Below are 22,673 nucleotides of genomic sequence, written 5' to 3' on the forward strand. Positions count from 1 at the left end.
CAGAGGCTCTTCTAAATCCCAAAGCACTAAAGGTGCTTTTTCTCTCCCAAGTACTACCATCACACTTTTTTTTGCCTCTATTTTAGTACCTGTTCCTACACAAGCCAGCTACAGGCTCAGGTCACACTGTGTTATCTCTTAGAACGTTTCTGCACAGTCCTCACCTCAAACAGCTCAACTCTCTAAATGCACTCTTAAATGTAACTCCTTCCTTCCTTCCTATCTCCCACCCCACCTCGCTCCCTTCACCTGTTAGTTTTTTTCCTAGTTACATTCATCTCTTCTTCATGCGATTCTTTTCTTCAGAAATGAATTTGCCACTCTGATAAACCTTCCACTTCTAGAACTAAACTTATAAAATGAACATTAGTTCCTTGACAAATAAAAAAAGTTGTAAGGTGCTTGAAAATGGTCCGAATCCTCTTCCAAATCCAGACAAGTCTCCCTCCATTTTTCTAATTAAGCCTGTCCTTTTTCAATCACTCATATTCAAAAAGTGTTTTAAACCAGCTTCTGTTCAGTTTAATTTTGTTCCTGGTTATTTATACGTGGCTGTCAGTATTGCAATACTAATTTCTCTGGGATTTACCATTATAAGCATAAAAATTTAATAAAATTTAATTCCAACAATCTTTTGAGATTTATTATGGAGCTAAATATAATTTATCACTGTTTCTATGAGAAAGCATAATCCAGGTTCCAAAAGTCCAAATTGCAAATGAACACAACTCAGGTGAATATTGAGGACTGTCACATGCTGAGATCTTCAAAGCATAGGATATAGCAGGACAAGAATATCTACTGAGGTGGTGAAAGAAAGTATTAAAATCTCATTTATCATCTCATGATTTTTAACTTTTACTTTGTGTTTCTCTTACCATGTTCAAAATATATTTTATTTTAGTACGTATTGTTTGGAAAAGAAATGGCTTTTTGAGGATGAAATGGGATATATAGCAAAATTTTTGGAGAGAATCAGCAGAGAGTTTACTTGGAGTGATACAATTTAAACTTTGAAAGATAAAAAGGGAATTGTTTTAGAGCTTTTTGAAGACTTTCCCCTCCAAAAAATTAAAAGGATTATTCTGTTCATAAAATTCATCAATACATGTCTTTTTACAATTACTTGCCTCCAAATTAACAATTCTCAACCAGAATTAGGGAACTCCTGGAGTTCAAATGCAGATTCTTTGGTCTCACACCCCTAGAGAATCTGATTTTGTAAGGCCAGAGTAAAGTAAAAGATGTCTATAGACAGAGAAAGAAAGAGAGACAGGAGAGCAGGATTTCTCCAGCTGGGCGCTGTTCACTGATGACATTTGGGGCCCAATCATTCTTGGATGTGGGATTGTCCTAGCCCATGCCTTGAAGGATGCTGAGCAGCATCCCTGGTCCCTACTTACTAGGAACACACACCAGACCCCATCAGGACTACCAGACTGTGTCTCCAGAGAGAGGCAATGTCTCCTGGAGGGCAAAATCTTCCCCAGCTGAGGACCAGGGATAGAAGTCCAAAGATGGCACGTTTTGGGAAATGCCATCTTGAAAAGGATAAAACAATATGACAAAAGTAGAATAATACTGATTTGCATAAGCATACATTATATAAATTGAAATAAACAGGCTTCCCAAAAAGGAAATCTGATTAGCCACTATAAACTCCTGACAACTCAGTTAAGCTTCTAAGTCAAAGCTCTTCTTATGTAATTTCAACTTGAAGATTCTCTCCCTAGCTTCTATTTTAGATTATTTTTAATTAACTTCACTGGCATTTTGCATCCTGCTATGAAAAGTCCGCCTAATAGTCTCAGAGGACTCTCCCAAGAGAGAAGAGTGCATTAAATCACACATTATCACATTAAAGTATATTCCAGCACTCAGAGTCCAACAGTCTACATCTTAGCAAATGCAATGTGGTGGGGGCGGGGACAGAAATAGGCTCAAGTGATTCACAATATCCAAAGCCTATTAACTGTGATGCATCTACCCCAGATGAAAAAGTTGTATCGATTCTCTACTTTACCACATTCATCATAATGACACATATTTTATAATGTGTGCTTCCACCTGATTTCTTGCTACTGTGTGTGGGACCTTGGGCAAGTCACTTAAATACTTTGGATGTCCTTTCCTTCACCTAAAAAATGAACACATTCTACTAAATTATTTCTAAAGATCCCTCCAGTTACAAGTCACGAATGTATGAACGAAGCAAGTAATTACAAGTCTCTTCAACTATATGATTTCTAGTAACTACTGCACCAAAGCACACTTAGATTTTCAATGTTGTTTGATAACACAATGAATTTTAAAGTATTTCTCAAAAAGGAAAAAAATAAAAATTGGAGGAACTGCCTGTAGAAGACCCATTCTCTCTTAGACTTCAGTGTGGCCCAAATTGTTCTTCACCTATCAAGGCATTTGAACTGAAGCTTCACATAAGAAGGCAGCTCAGTATTTCAAAAAAGTCAGTTATAAGGCAGGTGTGGTGGTGCAAACCTATAATCCCAGCAGCTCTGTAGGCTGAGATAGGAGGATCACAAGTTCAAAGCCAGCCTCGACATCTTAGCAAAGCCCTAAGCAACTTAATGAGAGCCTGTCTCAAAATAAAAAAAGGCGGGTATGTGGGGTTAGTGGTTAAGCACCCCTGGGTTCAACCCATGTTACCCCCCCCCCAAAAAAAAAAGCAAAAATACTTAGTCATAAATAGGGAAATCATTTTAAATCTCCTGTTTGCTTTCTATTTTCAGTAATACAGATAACAAATCAGCTCCTGAAGGTCACATAGCCTACAGGTGTAGTTGTTTGGTTCAACCTGCACAAAAATCAGACTTAATTAGTTTGCAAGTTTTAGAAATGGAGAGATGATACATAAAAAAATCCAACTTCCAATATCTCCTGAAATATCAGAAGTTATTAACTTACATGGCAATGATTGGTTAGAACTAAGGAGTACGGCCTCCTGGCCCATGAGCTCTCCAGTCCTCTGAAATCCCACTGCTTCCTATTGTCTGACACCTGTCCTGGTTCCCTCTTACAGCCTGGAGCATGTGAGCTCATGTCCCTGCTCTATAACAATTTTTGAAATATACAGGAGAGATTTCCATGCTTTCTAATGCTTTCTGAGCAATAGCAAATCTTTCAGAAACAAAACAAAAAGGTGGAACATTTTAAGAAACAGAGTTTTGCTCTCAATAAAGAAAACTTTTCTAACTCCTAAGTCTGAAAAAGTAGGAGCTAAACTGTAGGATTCTCAACACCCACCTGAAAGGATATAGAATGGAGTCCTTTATTTGTTGGGGAGTGCAGACTTGTAGATCTCTAAATTTCCAATTTTAAGGCCCTAAGTCTTGGGGTATAATATGGATAGCTCTTTGTAAAATACTGGATATGTAGAAGCCATCTATGTTTATGTTCATACTTTGCACATTTGTTTAATTTTTCATGGGAAGATAGTTCATGTCCTTCATGAAATGACATTTTCTGTTAACTTTCTTAAAACATTCAGTTTTTCTCACTGACTTTAATGTATAGAATTTTTAAATTAAGTTTGAATTAACTAAGCATCAACTTCCTACCAGAGCATTATCAGATTGTTCTTTAGAAAGGATGATACTTCAAGGACAAAGAAGAAGCTAAGAAGAACTTGAGGAAAGGCCTAAGAGGCAAATGGATTTCAAGAAACATTTCACAAATGTCTTTACCAACCTGATGCTGGGAAACTACATCTTGTAGCTTTTTCCTACCTACTCACTCCAAAATAAAGTTTTTTGAATACACCTTATGGAAATCTACCTGTTCAAAATACAATTGTTTAGTAGATATTGAAGATTTTCTTTTTTAAAACATCAACCTTACATCTATAATTAAATAGATCTCTATTTTTTAAAGTTTTCACCTTAAACTAATAGTAATAATTATTTTTTAAAAAAGGCAGTGTACAATAATGTTCCTGAAGTTAAGGTGATTTTCAGGTACAATATGTTGCAAGTTTCCAATCTAAGAGACTGTGTGCTGTGTGGAGCAAAGGTTCTACTTCAGGCCATTTGAGATGCCCTGCTTCTTAAAGTCAGATCATGTGACACCAGACAGTTTTGCATAACACAGGTGCATTAAGTATTACTGCAGATTCTTCCAGCTGATTTTTAAAATGCATACTATTAAAGTTGGATATGGTACATATTAACTATTTCCAAATCAAATTGTTTTCCTTGGGTGTTTGATGTTGATTTTTGACATAAGCATTGTTTAACAATAGTGATTAACAGCTCAAGTGGGAGCATAAACAGCCCATCAATGAGTAGATATGACTACTGAGGGCATGCCTAATGACAGGAAAATGATTGTGTTGACAATACAATGTGTAGAACATGGGCTGCTTCTGGGAAAACATATGTTTATCATTCGAGTTCTCTGCTTTTCTGCAGCTAATCATTTTTATTTTCTCTGTTTAGAAAGAATGAGTCACTCTTTCAAAGCAAAATGATAAACGTAATTCAATTTAACAGCCCTGGATGCCAGAACATTTTAATTTAACCATGGATGTTTGCTGCTTTTATCTACTGTGGCTTGAATATTAACTTCTTCTTTTCCATTTTTTGCTACTTAAAAAAAAAACAACAACAACAACAACAACAAGAAACTCATTACATTATTATGGGGGTAGGGGCTAGCTATTAGATATGCTTAAAGTCAAGAGTATACAGTACGTTTTTGAGTCCCTGAAAATTATTTAGTGCTTATCAGTCTCAGAACCCTTTACATTAGAACGTCCTTAGAGAAAAATGTAAAAGAAATGTAAAACTCTTGCTCTGTCACCAATGAAAACCTTAGGCATATTACCTTTAAGAGAAGAAAGATGTTGTCTAACTTGCTTAAAAGCTTGTTATGGAAGTTTCTCAGAAACAGGAGTGTTTCCTCTTTGGAAGAACACAAAGGAGCTAATTCATTCTTGGAAAAGGTTTCGTTTAAAAACTTGTTTATTTCAAAACAAAACAATTATTGAAAACATACGCAGGAGTCATTCCAAAGTAATTGGTCACAGAAACCTGGATTATCAACCGGGTTGCGGAGTAGCCCACAAGAACAGATGAGGAGAGCGCATGCTTGTTCGGGAGCTGGAGGCCATCCTGAGTCTGAGGACACCAGGACTGGGAACACCTAGAGAAGTGCTTCACAGCCCACACCTCTGAGTCTTAGGCCCAGAAATGCATATGCTTAAGGAAGGCAAGCAATCCTGTCATCCTGTTTCTCCGCAACCAAAGGAAAGGGGAGTGGAGGCACCAGCCGATCCCGCCCTCCTATCCGGTTGTTGATCTAGGGCAAGAATCCTGGGCGAACTCGCTCGAATAACGCGAACTGTGCAAAAGTTCACAACTACGAGATGGGTATCGGTCCTCAGAGCACCAAACCACCACCCACCAGAACACTGGGGGCCTAACTTTCAAATGCAACAATGAAAAGGAAGCTCACAACTTGCGAGCGCGCACTCACCCTGGGCCGGGGAGCCCAGCCGGCCGCCGCCCGCCTCGGCCGCGCGCTGCGGCCCCGCGGGCCCGGGAGCCAGGGCTTCGCCCGCGCAGGACATGGGCCGCTGCACCGAGCCCGCCGCGCCGCAGCCTAGCTCGCCGCCCCGCGGGGCGCACGGAGGAAGGCCTGCTAGGTGTTGAGTGCAGGGAACTGACTGCTTCTGGCGGAAAAAAAAAAAAAGAAGAAGAAGAAGAAAAAAAAATGTTTTTAGAGAAGAGCACACTCCGCCTGCGGGACATTCCCTCCCCCTCCGCTTCCCTCCCTCAAACTCCACCCCGGGGAAGTTTTGATTTGAAACCAGCGAGGAAAACTGTTCGGAGTGCGAGTGACAACGGCGGAGTCCGGGGGGTGACTAGGGTTTGTAGGAAGAGAGATCGGACAGGGGAGAAGTTGGGGGACGGAGTCAGAACCCTCCTGGTCCCGGCCAGAGACCACCACCTACCTCGGCATCCCCCCCGTGGCTCAAAGCCCCTTCCTCCGACTCCTCTTCCGCCCCGGAAAGTCAGCGAGGCTCCGGCAGCGGCCGCATCTCGCCCCGGTGGCCTGACGACGGCGGCGGCCGCCCCTGCGCGTCCCTCCCGCCTCCCTAGGGCTCAGCCCAGACGTCGCAGTGGCGGCAACTGCGGCAGCAGCGGCGGCTCTGACTCCGCGCACTCCGCCCCCTCTTTCCAGCCAGCTCACTCTGGCCAGCTCCTCTCCGACGAGGACTTTTGCCCCCCTCTGTCTCTCTTTCCCCCCTTCCACCACTCCTACACTCCTCAAACACTTCTCCCTCTGTTGCTCCTTTTCATCACATCCGGATCGGGGAGGCCTCGAACTCTTGGCAGCGGGCCCTGGGCTCTGCCGCGCGCTCCCTCGCGCCCGGAGCTGTCTGGGTCAGGAGGCCAAAGACGGACAGGGCTGGCGCGTGCTCCTCACTCCAGCGCTGGGCCCACCCGGGACTGGGAAATAGCAGACAGTGAGCAGTTTTCTGACTGCCCAGTCTTTCCCGCTACCCTGCCGGGAATGTCACCCCTACGCTTGGTTTCAATCCTGACCCCAGACCGACAATCTCTAGGAATGCCCCGAGGGAAGTAGAAATCTTTAAGATGGACAAGGGAAAACGGGGTGGGGGCCCACATATCTGACTTTCCTGGTGGGATAGGGAACGAATGAATTTGAAATCTTGGCTCCAGTTGAGCGTTTAATGTTAGCTTTATTCTTCATTTTGCTCAAACAGGACCCATGAACAGGTAAAACCAGTTAGGATTGCATGATTCCAGTGGAGACATCTAGGCGAGCAAGATGACAACCCTTGAGGACGCCCTGGCAGGTTCCCAGTCTGACCAATGGCAGAACGCGTTCCTCACTGGACCGCTGGCATCTGTGGGGAGATAGCACTAGTGGTAAAGTAAAATACTCATCAACTCTCCATTTGTAATTGAAACGTTCTGATGGTAGCTTTATCCCATGAGCCAATAATAACAAGTGTAAAGTAGTTTGCAGATATAAAGTACTTGAATAATATATTCAGATAACTTTTGCTCTTTATTTCATTGTGAGAGAAATGCAAATTTCAGTTTACAAAACCTCGACTGAACTCAATTCATTTTTTAACTCTAAGACTAGAGAGGAATCAGCAATGTTACCAAAATTGAAGAAAATGTACATTTGATTCACCTTCTTTCTATATATATCACGAATAGTAAGCATCCCAGGAATTTTATTTCTTCAAAAAGACCATTGAACTTTGTATTACAATTGATTGAAAAGATCCATTTCTTACCTTTAAAGAGTCAGTGCATTTAAATTTGATTTCAGTTGTCCTGAAAACACTACTGAAGATTCTTTAGGCCCATACTTATGCTCTCCAAAAGACATTTTGGTAAATGATCTATAGTTAACAAATCCCCTTTTTTTAAAATTTGGAGATTTCAAAACAGTGTTATAAAAATGCCTTTACTCTCCCGAAAACTTGTGTAGAGGCCTGTACTATTTGGAATCTGTTGGAAGCAGATCAATTTGGATGATGACTGCATTACCAGTAAAGAATGTATGGGAAGACTCACTGTCTATTGCAGCACACTCTGTCCTCAAAGGAGTTGGCTACAAAGCAGTTGCTCTGGAAAATTCTGTTTTATCCTTTCACTATATATCTCCTTGCCACACTTTCTTATTTCTCTCACGAAGATGCTACAGTCCAGGAACATCAGGAAGTTCGAGAAAGTCATAGGGATGAATATTTGTTAATTTAATTTCATATTATACTTAATGCTGCACATGTGCTGGATAATTCATCAAATACTCCTTCAATTAAGTTTAATCATCTTACACTTTAATGGGGAAGAAACAAAATAAAAATAAAAATTTTAGGAACACTGAGAAGCTGTGTTGTTAGAATCACCAAGATGGTCAAATGCTGTATTTTGCTCTTGTGTGACTTTGAGCAAGTTAGTAAATCTGTCTGTGTTTTGACTGCCTCATAAAATAACAATGATAAAAGAAATTGTCAAGAAAGTACCTTTATCAGGACTTAATATGGTCATTCCAAAGGATGTGAAGAATGTCAGATTATGTAGAAAATGTTTAAAAAAATATTAACTGTTGGACTGGGAATGTAGTTCAGGGGCAAAGTATTTGCCTAGCTTGTGCAAGGCCCTGAATTTTATCCCCTGAACTATAAAACCAACTAAATAAATAAATATATATACACACACATATGTATACACACACCCAAATCTCAACTACTCTTCTTATAGAAGAAGAGAATACAACAGTGCATATCAGATGCTGGGAAGGATAGATAGAAGAAGAGATGGCCAGAAAATGGTTGATGAATACAGGTGTACAGCAGGATAGGAGAAGTAACTCCAATATTCCATCACAGTGAGCAAATGTGGTTGACAACAATAAATTATGTATTTAAAAGAGCTAGTGTACAGGATTTTGAATGCTTCCATCACATGTAATGATAAATGTTTGTGGTGATGGATATAGCAATCTGACTAGTATACAAATTTAAATATCACACTGTATGCAATATTTACAATTATGTATCAATGAAAAATAAAAATATTATTTAAAATATTACCTATTATCACAACAATAGATCAGGAGCATTTTGGTGGGTAAGGATAAGTATGTTATAATGACCCTTCCACAAAGGCCACATCAAAATACCAGATAATCTTGCCATGTACTTTACACAATGAATTCTTCCATCAGCTCTATCAGTAAATTGCTATAATTGCAGTGCTAGGAGAAGAGTTCAGGTTTGTCTACCTATAAGGCTGTCCTACTTTCATAGGTAAACTCATGTGTCTCTAGGGGAAACTCCAGGTGGCCATGAACCTGGTGTCTGTAATGACAGGTGTTACTCATGGCTTCCTGGGAGTTCCTCATGCTGCCTCATGCATTCGCTCATTCTAACTGATCACTTAGCTTGATTCCTAATGAGAACTCCAGTGCCCACATCTCATTTATTCACTCAGTGTCACAGAGTAAATGTTGTGTTCACCTAAAATTCATATGTTGAGATCTTAATCCCCAACATGATGTATTGGTGGGGACTTCTAGAGGTAATTAAGTCATGAGATTAGTGACCTTATAAGAAACACAAGAGAACTTGCTTTTCCTCTGTGTTCTCAGCCATAGGAGGACCTAATCACTTCTTCAAACCTCCAATTTCTAATTCCATCATTTTGATGATTAAAATTCAACATGTGAAATTTTAGGGAACATTCAGATCATAACAAAAGGATATATTATCCACATAATAGTGGATAATATCATAAAAGCTGCTCAAAAGTTTAAAATAATTTGGATGCCCTGAGATTGGAACTAGGATATTCAATAATAACACCAGAAGGGAGCCTGGCAGTGGGAAGTGAGTCAAATAGTCATGGATAAGAGATGAAGAAGTAGAGGAAATCAGGGTCACTTCCAGGGTTCCACATCTAAGTAAAGAGTGGTGACATCACCTATAGAGATGGAATCATTTGAGAGAAGTAGATTGAGGAGGGGAGAATCCTGCCAGTGATGCAGTACTGCAAGATAGCTAGTTGGAACTATCCAGTCTGCAGCTGGGTATGTGTATGGAATACAGGGGTATGAGTGGTAATTTACTAGCTTGAAAGTTATGAGAGCACACGATGAGTGTACAGAGTAAAAGCAGAGGACCAAAGGCACGACTTTGCCCCTAAAGTCCAAAGATGTCCTTACTGGCTCCTACCTTTCTCTACACCCTTCCCAGCATCATGATACTGTTATATACAGGTCTTAGAGAATCACCATTACTTAGGTACAACTATTGCCCGAGCCTGCCTACTATTCCAGATGCCCCCAGTGGTGTTCAGTAAGCTAGATTTGCCATGTCTCATACTACATTAATCGGGATGGATATAAACTTTCCATGGGGACCAGTTTTCCCATGGAGCTAAATGCCCTGCTTCTGGATGAAAGAAAGCCCCTGCCTTTGAAATCCCAGTGTGCCTTACAATCACTTCTGACCTAGTGATGTTCACATTAATGATAACAATAGATGGACACCCTGTGAAAGAGGTCTGACATGCATAAGGCAATGAAATAAAGAACTAATTAAACCATTTAAAAAGCATTCTTATGGACTACTTAGTCTTTATAATTCATGTATTAACACCCAGACATTTATTGAGCACTTACTACATGCCAGGCTACATAGTAAGTTCTGCAGATAAAGAAATTTTATTTGATGCTTTGAAAAGCAGTTAAATTGGATTTTACTTTAACAGAGGCTTATCAGCATAGCTAGAGTGAAAGTTAATATGTTTATATAGATATCAAAGCCAGAATTCCACAGTAAGGTGTGTAATTGTGTACCCCTGGGACAGGGGAATGTAAACCAAATTTAATTTGTCTTTATTTTTCTTTCTTTATTTATTTATATTTTTGTGGTGCTGGGGATTGAACCCAGGGTCTTATGCATATGAAGCAAGCACTATACCAACTGAGCTATAGCCCCAGCCCTGGAATGAACATTCATACTTGTTTTTATACTGTCATTTTGAAGTTTATTTTTCAGTATTTATTCTAGGGTATATGACATATTAGTACAAGAGTACTTGTGCACAGGTAAACATGAATTTGGGACTTATACATGAATATTTTATCAGTTGATTTGTTAAAAATAAATTGATTTAAATGTTTTAAACTACTTAAGGTACATGCATACAGTGATTCTCAGATTATAGTAAGAGTAGTTTTTCTAGAGAACATATATCCTTGTTTATATAAGAAGCATGACTGTAGCAATAGCAAAATCAAGGACCTAGAAAATCCCAACTGTCTAAATATCTGCAATGACTTTCATGACCTTCAAAAAGTTCCAACACAAAGGACACCTAGTTTCTCAAGTCTTATTTTTTCTTTTGTGAATGTATACCACTAAACAAATTTTATTTTCATTGTTTTAACTCACAGTATATTAGAAGAAGAAAAATTAGGGTGCAATGGCTTTTGGGAGAAGAAATTAGCTAAGGGAGCCATTAGGTCAGTAAAAATGACAGCAAGAGAAATGACAGCTGACAGATAAGGAAGATACAGGAAAATAAACATGTTATAACAATGCCTTTGTGGATTCAGCTCAGTGAAATAGTCAACATTCCTAATGAGGACCTGAGTCATTAAGAAAAGAGTTGGTTATGTGAGTGTTAGAATCTGTTTCTCAGAGAATCAGGTCCATATTTTTACATTTTAGGAAAAATACCATCAACAGTTTTCAAAATTTAAAAAAATGCTGCTATTTGAAAAAATAAATTTCATAGAATAGCAATTGTGTAGCTGCAAGGGAAATTAGGAATCCTGATTTTGGATCATGTTTTAATTGTGTTCTAATGGACAGGTTTCTGGAATCCCACCTTCAAATACAGCACTGTCTTCTTTTTATCTTAGGTTTTTAACCAAAATAACAGCAACAAACAAAAAACCTGGTTCTGGTTCTCCCACTTTTAAAGAATGAATAGTTTGAATACCACTGGTCTTACCTAACTCCTTCTTTTGACGTATAAAGAAATACAGAGAAATAAAGTGCATTAATTCGATTCAAAAAACTTAAGAAGTAAGTGTGTCCTGTACATCAAACCACATGGCAGGTGCTAAAGTTTCAAAAATAGAAGAAACACTGTTTCAGTCTTCTGGGAGCGCCTAGTCTGCAAGACAGAGGCAGGGGAAGGCCCCAACCAGAGAACACTATTGTAATGGTCCAAGGGGAGCACAAAGCAGTGGCACCTAACTGCTCAGCAGTGGGTGGGGGAATCAGGGGATGGTCCAGAGAAATTATAACTAAGCTGAATGTGGCTGATGAGTAAAATCTGGCCTGTCAAAGACATCAGGGAATTCCAGATAGAAGAGAGAACACCTACAAAGATACAGAAATGAGGAAGCCCCTAAGAACTTAAATGACTTGGCCAAGTTCCCTTAGTGAATTAATTACAGAGCCAGTCCTAGACACCTAAGTTTCTTGACATGCCAGCTCCTTGCTCGAGCTATAGCTAGCATACATGCAAATGAATCTATCATTTCTAAGTGATGGTGAAGCAAGGGCACACCTGAAGTTATATTGAAGAGTTTCAATGATTTTCTCTTGTCTGTGTGTGACCAAAAGAGATCACTCACCAAATCTCCTGTTGCTGAATTAGCTTCACTGCCCTCCCACTCCAAGCTCTGGTAGTGCCCCTTTCAGCAGGCTGATGTCTCTGGCCTGGAGCACTGGCCTTCAGGGTGGCTCCCTGCTGTCACTGTGTTTTCCTGCTTGTGTTTTGAAAGAGATGTGAGAGCATACAGTGGCACATGTCAGATAAGGACAGCCTGACTGAAGACAGAAATGAAAATGGACATAACAGATTCGGCAGACAATAAGCAGACTTTTGCTTCAGACGTAGAAAGTGATCCTAAGTATGTCAGGAGAATAAGAATTTTGGAAAATAGTAACTACAAGAAGCCCTTGAAAGTGTGGTTGATCTGCTGAAACTGCAATTGGAAATAATCTTAGCATGGTGATCACATCAAAATCTTTAAGTGACAGAGAGGGTGAGGATCCTTTCCTTTTTATGACCCCAAAACTCTTTTAGATTCTCTGGTAAATATAGAGGATTTCAACTGACATTTTAACCACTGCCTATATTTCTCCAAATTTTGTATTAAGAAACAGACGCTAGGTTAAAAAAAAAAAAAAATACATAGGATTGTAACCAAACCATACTGTTCACTCAGTCATGAGATCTTTAATCAACTCTGGGAAAAAGGCAAAGGTTTCTTGAATTTTCTCTCACCTCCTGTTAGTCTCCTCTCTCCTACTCACCAGCGCCTCTCTGTTCCCCAAGCATTTGGAACCTCATATCCTCTTTTCTTGTGACCCCAGCTTCTAATTTTAGACTTTGTACAAATTAGTGTCAAGTTTTCAAAAAAACAAATTTGACTTCACACTTTAAACACAAAGACATGAATAACTCATCATCTTCCTAACTGCAGAAGCAATAATTCTATCTTTATATTCCTGCTGCACCCCCACATATATCCAGGCCCACTAGAAGACATGAAAAAAGGCTATTTATTGCCACATTACATAGTAGTAGTAGTAGTAGCAGCAGCAACAGTAATAATAATAATATGACCTTACTTGAATTCGTATTGATAATCAGGCAATGCAACAAAATTATAGAATTGAAGATATGGTGAAGGTATATGGTGGGTGGGTGCCTTACACAGATTACCAAAATCACACAGAGATAGCCACCATCTTTTTCTTTCTTTAAGATCAGCAACACCAGACCACTTTCATTAAAATAGCCAATCTCTACCAAAGCAAGAAATTTTCCTTACCCAAGCTTATACTGACTGAGGTGATGGTATCCTCTTAAAGGATATGCCCACTTCCTAATCCCCAGAACCTAATGACATTACTTTGGTTAAAGTCTTTCCAGATGTAATTACGTTGAATATTTTGAGTTGTAGAGGCCAAGCTGGATGGCCCAGGTGGACCTAATTTCAGAGGCAAGTGCTATAACAGACACTCAGAGAAGACAGAGAAGTTGCTGTAAAGTTGGATGCAGAAACTGGAGTTAAATGGCCTTAAGCCAAGGAATCTGGCAACAATCAGAAACCAGAAGAGCATAAAGTGGCTTCTTCCCTGGATCTTCCAGTTGGACCCAAAGCAATAGACACATAAACATTTTGCATTTCCAATGAGATAAAATAAAGGAAATTAATTTTTTTGCTCTTTCATGACTTTAATATTATTCTTGTGGTATACAGAAATTCCTCAAAAGTGATATCCTCTAGTTATAAAAATCTTACTTCCAGGATTATGAATGACACAGAAGTTTGACTACAAATAATATTAGTCTATGCGTACATGGTTTAGTGTGTTCTCTAGAAACCAAACAATAATTTCAAAATATTGAATAAAGCAAATATAGTTTATTCTCATATTAGAAATATTATAAAATCTTTTTTTCCCAAGATTTAAAAAATTGCTTAATAATAGTAGTATACTGAATAAGTTTTTTGACTTACTGGAAAAATTAACTCTAAAGTTAAGTAGTTATTTTTGGTGATTCAAGATGAGTTCTTTCATGGATATATCAACTTATGTATGTTTTTACAAACTATTTTTTTTATTTTTATCTTTTTTGTGCTGGAGACTGAACCCAGGGCCTTGTGCATGCTAGGCAAGTACAATACCACTAAGCCATTACTACTATCCTCAGACCCAGGCACTACTTTTTTTATTATGAAGGACAGCCAACTTTAGGATGATGTTGACAATGTAAAGACAGAGCACAGAGATATAAAGAGTACAGTCTCTATTTAGCTACTGTAATTAAACCAACCCTTAACCTAGTAAAGTGCTGAAATTTCAGTTATATGAGTTTTTTGTTGTTTAAGGTCACTTAATATTTTCTGTTACTTATACCCAATATAACCAATAACTAGGAAATATCGTTTTCAAATAACCCAGAATACATAAAAAGTCCGAATTTAATTCTACAAATACTACATATGCTACACAAAGCCCTGATGCCAAGCATTGTAGGGAATATAAAAATGAATTCAGACTAGTATATAATGGGAAGGGTATAGACTTTGAAATCAGACAAACTTGTATCCAATCATACTTTGGGGAAGTCACTTAAATTTCTTTTTTTTTTAAATTTTAGTTTATTATTATTATAAACAAATGGGATACATGGTGTTCTGTTTGTACATGGAGTAACAGCATACCATTTGCGTAATCATACATTTACATAGGGTAATGATTTTCCATTCATTCTGTTATTTTTTCCTTCCCCCCACCCCTCCCACCCCTCTTTTCCCTCTATACAGTGCCTGCTTCCTCCATTCTTGCTCCCCTCCCACCCCCCATTATGTGTCATCATCCGCTTATCAGTGAGATCATTCGTACTTTGGTTTTTTGAGATTGGCTTATCTCACTTAGCATGATATTTTCCAATTTTATCCATTTGCCTGCAAATGCCATAATTTTATTACTCCTTAAAACTGAGTAATATTCCATTGTGTATATATATATATATATATATATATATATACACCACAGTTTCTTTATCCATTCATCAATTGAAGGACATCTAGGTTGGTTCCACAGTCTTGCTATTGTGAATTGAGCAGCTATGAACATTGATGTGGCTGTATCTCTGTAGTATGCTGATTTTAAGTCCTTTGGGTATAGGCCGAGGAGTGGGATAGTTGGGTCAGATGGTGGGTCCATTCCAAGTTTTCTAAGGAATCTCCACACTGCTTTCCAGAGTGGCTGCACTAATTTGAAGCCCCACCAGAAATGTATGAGTGTACCTTTCTCCCCACATCCTCTCCAACACCTATTGTTGCTTGTGTTCTTGATAATCGCCATTCTAATTGGGGTGAGATGGGATCTTAGCGTAGTTTTGATTCGCATTTCTCTTATTACTAAAAATGGTGAACATTTTTTCATATGTTTGTTGATTGCTTGTGGATCTTCTTCTGTGAAGCATCTATTCATGTCCTTAGCCCATTTGTTGATTGGGTTATTTGTATTCTTGGTGTAGAGTTTTTTGAGTTCTTTATATTTTCTGGAAATTAGTGCTCTATTTTAAGTATGAGTGGCAAAGATATTCTCCCACTCTGTAGGCTCTCTCTTCACATTACTGATAGTTTCCTTTGCTGAGAGAAAGCTATTTAGCTTGAATCTATCCCAGTTATTGATTCTTGCTTTTATTTCTTGTGCTATGGGAGTCCTGTTAAGGAAGTCTGATCCTAAGCCAACAAGTTGAAGATTTGGACCTACATTTTCTTCTATAAGATGAAGGGTCTCTTGTCTGATTTCAAGATCCTTGATCCATTGTGAGTTGATTTTTGTGCAGGGTGAGAGATAGGGGGTTTAGTTTCATTCTGTTGCATATGGATTTCCAGTTTTCCCAGCACCATTTGTTGAAAAGGCTATCTTTTCTCCATTGCATATTTTTGGCACCTTTGTCTAGTATAAGAAAATTGCATTTATTTGGGTTTGTGTCCGTGTCCTCTATTCTGTACCATTGATCTACCTGTCTATTTTGGTGCCAATACCATACCATTTTTGTTACTATTGCTTTGTAGTATAGTTGAAGTTCTGGTTTTGAGATACCCCCTGTTTCATTCTTCCTGCTATTAGCTATTCTGGGTTTCTTATTCTTCCAGAAGAATTTCATGATTGCTTGCTCTATTTCTGTAAGGTACATCATTGGGATTTTAATTGGAATTGCATTGAATCTGTTTAGCACTTTTGGTAGTATGGCCATTTTGACAATATTAATTCTTCCTATCCAAGAACATGGGAGATCTTTCCATCTTCTAAGGTCTTCCTCAATTTCTTTCTTTAATGTTTTGAAGTTTTCATATAGAGATCTTTTATCTCTTTGGTTAGATTGATTCCCAAGTTTTTTGTTTTTTGTTTTTTTTTTTTGAGGCTATTGCAAACGGAGTTGTTTTCCTCATTTCCCTTTCAGAAGTTTTGTCGCTTACATATAAAAATGATTTAGACTTATGCGTGTCGATTTTATAGCCTGCTATTTTGCTGAATTCATTGATGAGGTCTAGAAGTTTTCTGGAGGAGTTTTTTGGATCCTCTAAATATAGAATCATGTCATCAGCAAATAGTAACAGCTTAAGTTCCTCTTTTCCTATTCATATCCCTTTAATTTCTTTAGTCTGCCTAATTGCTCTGGCTAGAGTTTCAAGGACAATGTTGAATAGAAATGGTGAAAGAGGACATCCCTGTCTTGTTCCCATTTTTAATGGGAATCGTTTCAGTTTTTCTCCATTAAGAATGATGTTGGTCATGGGCTTAGCATAAATAGCCTTTACAATGTTCAGGTATGTTCCTACTATCCCTATTTTTTCTAGTGTTTTGAGCATGAAGGGTTGTTGTATTTTGTTGAAAGCTTTTTCTGCATCAATTGAAATAACCATATGATTCTTACCCCTAAGTCTATTGACATGATGGATTATGTTTATTGATTTACGGATGTTAAACCATCCTTGCATTCCAGGGATGAACCCCACTTGATCGTGGTGCACAATTTTCTTAATATGTTTTTGGATATGGTTTGCCAGTATTTTGTTAAGGATCTTTGCATCTATATTCATCAAGGATATTGGTCTAAAATTTTCTTTCCTTGATGTGTCTTTTCCTGGTTTGTGTATGAGGGTGATATTAGCTTCTAGAATGAGTTTGGTAGGTTCCCTCCTTTTCTATTTCCTGGAATACTTTGAGTAGTATTGGAATGAGTTCTTCTTTGAAGGTCTCATAGAACTCAGCTGAGAATCCATCTGGTCCTGGGCTTTTCTTGGATGGTAAGTTTTTAATAGCTTCTTCTATTTCATTGCTTGATATTGATCTGTTTAAATTGTGTATGTCCTCCTGGTTCAGTTTGGGAGTAGCATATGTCTCTAGAAATTTGTCGATATCTTCAGTAGTTTCTGTTTTGTTGGAATATAGATTTTCGAAGTAGCTTCTCATTATGTTATGTATCTCAGTGGTGTTTGTCATGATATTTCCTTTTTTATCACGAATTTTAGTAATTTGAGTTTTCTCTCTCCTTCTCTTTGTTAGTGTGGCTATGGGTTTGTCTATTTTGTTTACTTTTTCAAAGAACCAACTTTTTGTTTTGTCAATTTTTTGAATTGTTTCTTTTGTTTCACTTTCATTGATTTCAGCTCTGATTTTAATTATTTCCTGTATTCTACTACTTTTACTGTTATCCTGTTCTTCTTTTTCTAGGGCTTTGAGCTGTAATGTTAGGTCATTTAGTTGTTGATTTTCATTCTTTTTTGGAATGTGCTCCACGCAATGAATTTTCCTCTTAGTATCGCTTTCATAGTGTCCCAGAGATTTTGATTTGTTGTATCATCATTCTCATTGACCTCTAAGAATTTTTTTATCTCCTCCCTGATGTTTTCTGCTATCCATGTTTCATTCAATAGCATAATATTTAGTTGCCAGGTGTTGGAGTCATTTCTGTTTTTTATTTTGTCATTGATTTCTACTCTCAGTCCATTATGATCTGATAGAACACAAGGCAGTATCTCTATTTTTTTGCATTTCCTAAGGGCTGATTTGTGGCATAACACATGGTCTATTTTTGGGAAGGTTCCATGTGCTGCTGAGAAGAAAGTGAATCCGCTCATTGATGGATGGAATATTCTATATATGTCTATTAAGTCTAGGTTATTGATTATGCTATTGAGTTCTATGGTTTCTTTGTTTGATTTTTGTTTGGAAGATCTATCTAGTGGTGACAGCAGTGCATTAAAGTCACCCAGAATTGTCATGCTGTGGTCTAAGTGATTCCTGAAATTGAGAAGGATTTGTTTGATGTACAGGGATGCACCATTGTTTGGGGCATAAGTATTTACTATCATTATGTCTTCCTGATTTATAGTTCCCTTAAGCAGTATGAAATGTCCTTCTTTATTCCTTCTGACCAATTTTGGCTTGAAGTCCACTTTATCTGATACAAGGATGGAAATCCCCGCTTTTTTACTGAGTCCATGTGCGTGATAGTTTTTTTTTTCCCATCCTTTCACCTTTAGTCTGTGGATGTCTTTTTCTATGAGATGAGTCTCTTGCAGGCACCATATTGTTGGGTCTTTCTTTTTAATCCATTCTGCCAGTCTATGTCTTTTGATTGATGAGTTTAGGCCATTAACATTCAGGGTTATTATTGAGAAATGATTTGTATTCCCAGTCATTTGGCTTAATTTTGGTTTTTAAATTGGCTTGGTTTCTCCTTTGAGTGGTTTTTCTCTAAGGTAGTTCCTCCCTTTGCTGACCTACGTTGTTGTTTTTCATTTCCTCCTCATGGAATATTTTGTTGAGAACATTCTGTAGTACAGGCTTCTATTTGTAAATTCTTTTAACTTTTGTTTATCATGGAAGGATTTTGTTTCATCTTCAAATCTGAAGGTTAGTTTTGCTGGGTATAGGATTCTTGGTTGGCAACCATGTTCTTTCAGGGCTTGAAATATGTTGGTCCAGGCCCTTCTAGCTTTTATAGTCTGGGTTGAGAAGTTGGCTGCTATCCGTATTGGTCTCCCCCTATATGTAATCTGATGCTTTTCTCTCACGGCCTTCAAAATCCTATCTTTATTTTGAATGTTAGGCATTTTCATTATAATGTGCCTTGGTGTGGATCTGTTGTGATTTTGTGCATTTGGTGTTCTGTTAGCCTCTTTTATTTGATTTTCCATTTCATTCTTCAGGTGTGGGAAATTTTCTGATATGATTTCAATGAATAGGTTGTTCATTCCTTTGGTTTGTATCTCTGTGCCTTCCTCAATCCTAATAATTCTTAAATTTGGTCTTTTCATGATGTCCCATAATTCTTGGAGATTTGGTTCATGATTTCTTACCATCTTCTCTGTTTGAGCAACTTTATTTTCAAGATTAAATATTTTGTCTTCATTGTCTGAGGTTCTGTCTTCCAAGTAGTATAGTTTTTTGGTGATGCTTTTCATTGAGTTTTTTATTTGGTTTATTGTTTCCTTCATTTCAAGTATTTCCATTTGGTGTTTTTTTTTTTTTTTTTTTTTTTTTTTTTTTTTTTAGAATCTCTAACTCTTTATTGAAATGATCTTTTGCTTCCTGCAGTTGCTCTGTCAGCTTATGGTATTATCATTCATAGCCTGCATTTGCTCTCTTATCTCATTCTTTGCTTTGCGAATCATCTTTATCATGTATAATCTGAAGTCCTTTTTTGACATTTCTTCTTCTAACATACTGTCATTGGATTCTACTAATATAGAATCTAGATTTGTTTGGATCATTTTCTTCCCTTGTTTTTTCATGTTGTTCATGTATCTTCCCCTCTAGCAGTGCAGATCTGGGGTATTGCAGATTTCCCCCTATAGGGTTATAGTGGCCCAATAGGTTTCCAAAACCCTTTCTTTAAGGGGAAATCAATATTAGCAGTGACCAATTCAGACACTATGCAATCCTAGACCAAACAGTCCCTATGAGGACAATGACAAAATTGTCATGATAAACAAAATGAGTTCAAATATTCAGTAAAACAAACAGATTTGCAATAAGGTGTGCAGTTTCTAATGGAGGAAAAAGAGGATGCAGAGGGATGTAGAATGTGGCTGTTAATGGGATAAGAAAAGAATATACAGAAATTCTAGATAATAGAAAGGGTGAGATTGTAATCGAAAGAAACTGGATGTTAGCATGCAAAAAAGGGAGAAAGAGACTCTGAGGGAACAGGTAAACAAAAGGAAAAGAGAGCAAGAAAAGTAAAAAAAATAAAAACTTAAATTTTTAAATAAGGTGAAAAAAGAAAATCTACAGTATAACAGTCATATAGTAATGAAACCTCCCAGTCTTCAGTAGCCTGATGCATGAGAGGTACCTGACAATGAGCTTCAACCTCCAGCAGGCGTCTCAGGATGGAATTTTCCCCACCTAAAGATCAGAGCTACGGCTTCTAGGATTATCCAAAATGGACGCTCTGGCTTCGAATGTGTTGGCAAATGGGGAGCTGCAGCTCAGGTGTGGATGTGGTCAGCTGGAGGTCTTGGAGGCGGGATGCAGGTGGTCAGGCAGGGGTCCTGGAGGTTGGGTGCGTTTGGTGTGATTGTGGGATCCTGGAGGCCGGGTGCAATCAGTTAGCCTGGGGTCTCGGTGATAGGGCGCAGTCAGTTGGTCTGGGGGTCCTGGCAGCAGGGAGCAGTCAGTCTATGTGGTGGCCCCAGAGGCAGGGAGTGATCTATCGGGCTGAGGGCTCCTGGAGACAGGGCTCAGTCAGTCCGGCCAGGGGTCCTACGGGGCCTGGCTGTTGTCTCAAAATGGCGGCAGCCACATGTAATGAAACCTGCAGGTATTGTAACTGTGAACTTCCAGGCAACAGCAGGCAGCTGGTGCTCCACTGGCAGTCAGCGATCAGTATGCTGTTGTAGGAGGATCGGGAGGTGAACCTCATGTGTTGGGTGATGGATAGGTGTAAGGCAGGAAATGGACAGGCAAGAGGCAGGCAAATGGTGGATGATAGACACCTGACAGTGAGCAATCTGCACTCAAAAAAGGCGTCAATATGTGGGCAGACTGCAGGTAATCACAGCAGACAAATGGGGTAAACAGCAGGGGATCGATAAGCAGCAAAAACTGCCTCACCAAGAAACAGATATCCTCTGCTTGAAACTGGAGTTACAGAGCGACAAGGAATGCAGCCTCCCTTTAGTCCGCCATCTTGGATCCTCACTTAAATTTCTTTATGTCTTAGATTTCTCGCCTCTGTAAGTGCATGCAATTGTCCTTGATATACACATACACCCAAGTACCTGGAAATTTAGCTGAAGTTCTTCCCTTGAGTTGGAATACTATATTTGACTAAAAATCATCCTTCCAAGATGAGCTAAAATTTCCTCTCAGCAAGGGATCTCCCAGATGTCTTCAGTATTAATTCCTTCTCTTTCTCTCCCCCTCCCTTCCTTCTTCCTTCCCACAGTGTTTTACAAACTATTAAAACTATTAAAATAGATAATGCACAAATTTATATTTCCAAAAATAATTCAGTCAACAAAGAAAACAAATTTAAAAAAAGCTTTTGTAGACTGTATACACTTCAATACTCTACTTTATAAGTTGCAATGCAAATTTGTTAATTTATAACTAAGGTATATCATTTCATTCCACTATCAATCAATGCTTATATTTTATACAATTATAAATTATGAAGTTTTTTTGTGACATTTCTCTATAGCACCACGTAAACTTTTCAAGATTATTTTTAGGTAAAAATATTTTCTACATGATGAAGCCTGGAAAATATAATTTCCCTTAAAATAGTGCCTCACACTTTATCTCCTAAACTGGAAGTGTTAGTATCTTGGCTGGAAGAATTCTAAAATGAGCTTCAGGGATCATTTTGGTCAGTTTTTTTTTTTTTTTTTTGGGTTTTTTTTTGTTTGTGTGTATTGTTTTGTTTTGTTTTGTTTTGTTTGGGTGCAGTGATAAAAGTACTCAAAAAGAAAAACTTAGAAGAAGAAAGTCTATTTGGGGCTCACAGTTTCAGAGGTTTCAATCCACAGATAGGCCAACTCCATTGCTCTGGGCCTAAGCTGAGCGGTCCATCATGAGGGAAGGGCATGGCAGAGGGAAGCTGCTCCCCTTAAGGCAGAGAAAAGAGAGAGAGTCACAGGAAAGATGCACTCCTCCAGGGCAGGACCCCATGACCCACCTCTTCCAGGTACTCCCCACCTGCCTATAGTTATAGTTACCAACCAGTCATTGAAACTAGGATGGAGTGATAGGGTCTCAGCTGTCACAGTGCAGATAAACATTCCTGCCTTAACACAGGAGTTTCCAAACCACAACAGTGCTCCTCACCTCCTGTCTAGGCAGTCTTTTCTCTTGAACTTATTCTGGACCCAGTGACTTGCTTCTAATTAATACAAACAATATGGGGAAAGTAAAGGAAAATCTCTTTGGCTAGGTTACAAAAACCAGACACTTTCATCTTGTTCTCTCTCTTCTCTCATTCATTCCCTTCTCTCTTCTCTCCTCACCTTCCCTCCCCTGTCTTCTCCTCTCCTGCCAAAGCTTATACACAGGAGCCTGAAAGCAGATCAATTTCTAGCTGAGATTTCGATGGGACCAA

General features: G+C 38.5%; 1 protein-coding gene across 3 annotated transcripts in view; it reads right to left on the reverse strand.

The window, feature by feature from the left end:
- MDFIC (MyoD family inhibitor domain containing) overlaps positions 1-6,231 on the reverse strand; it is an 82,621-nt gene extending 76,390 nt beyond the window's left edge. For 2 of the 3 annotated variants that reach the window (XR_013765702.1, XM_079150919.1), the window contains exons 1-2: positions 5,972-6,231; positions 5,494-5,689 (exon numbers count right to left, since the gene is read on the reverse strand). Coding sequence is in view for 2 of the 3 variants with exons in the window: in XM_079150919.1 (XP_079007045.1) it covers positions 5,494-5,587 (94 nt within the window). In the remaining variant the exon portion in view is untranslated. The remainder of the gene's footprint in view (positions 1-5,493; positions 5,690-5,971) is intronic. The other variant, XM_079150920.1, reaches the window with a different exon arrangement.
- Between the last annotated feature and the right edge of the window lie 16,442 nt (positions 6,232-22,673).

The sequence above is a fragment of the Sciurus vulgaris genome (assembly GCF_902686455.1).
Source record: "Sciurus vulgaris genome assembly, chromosome: 8".
Taxonomy (NCBI): domain Eukaryota; kingdom Metazoa; phylum Chordata; class Mammalia; order Rodentia; family Sciuridae; genus Sciurus; species Sciurus vulgaris.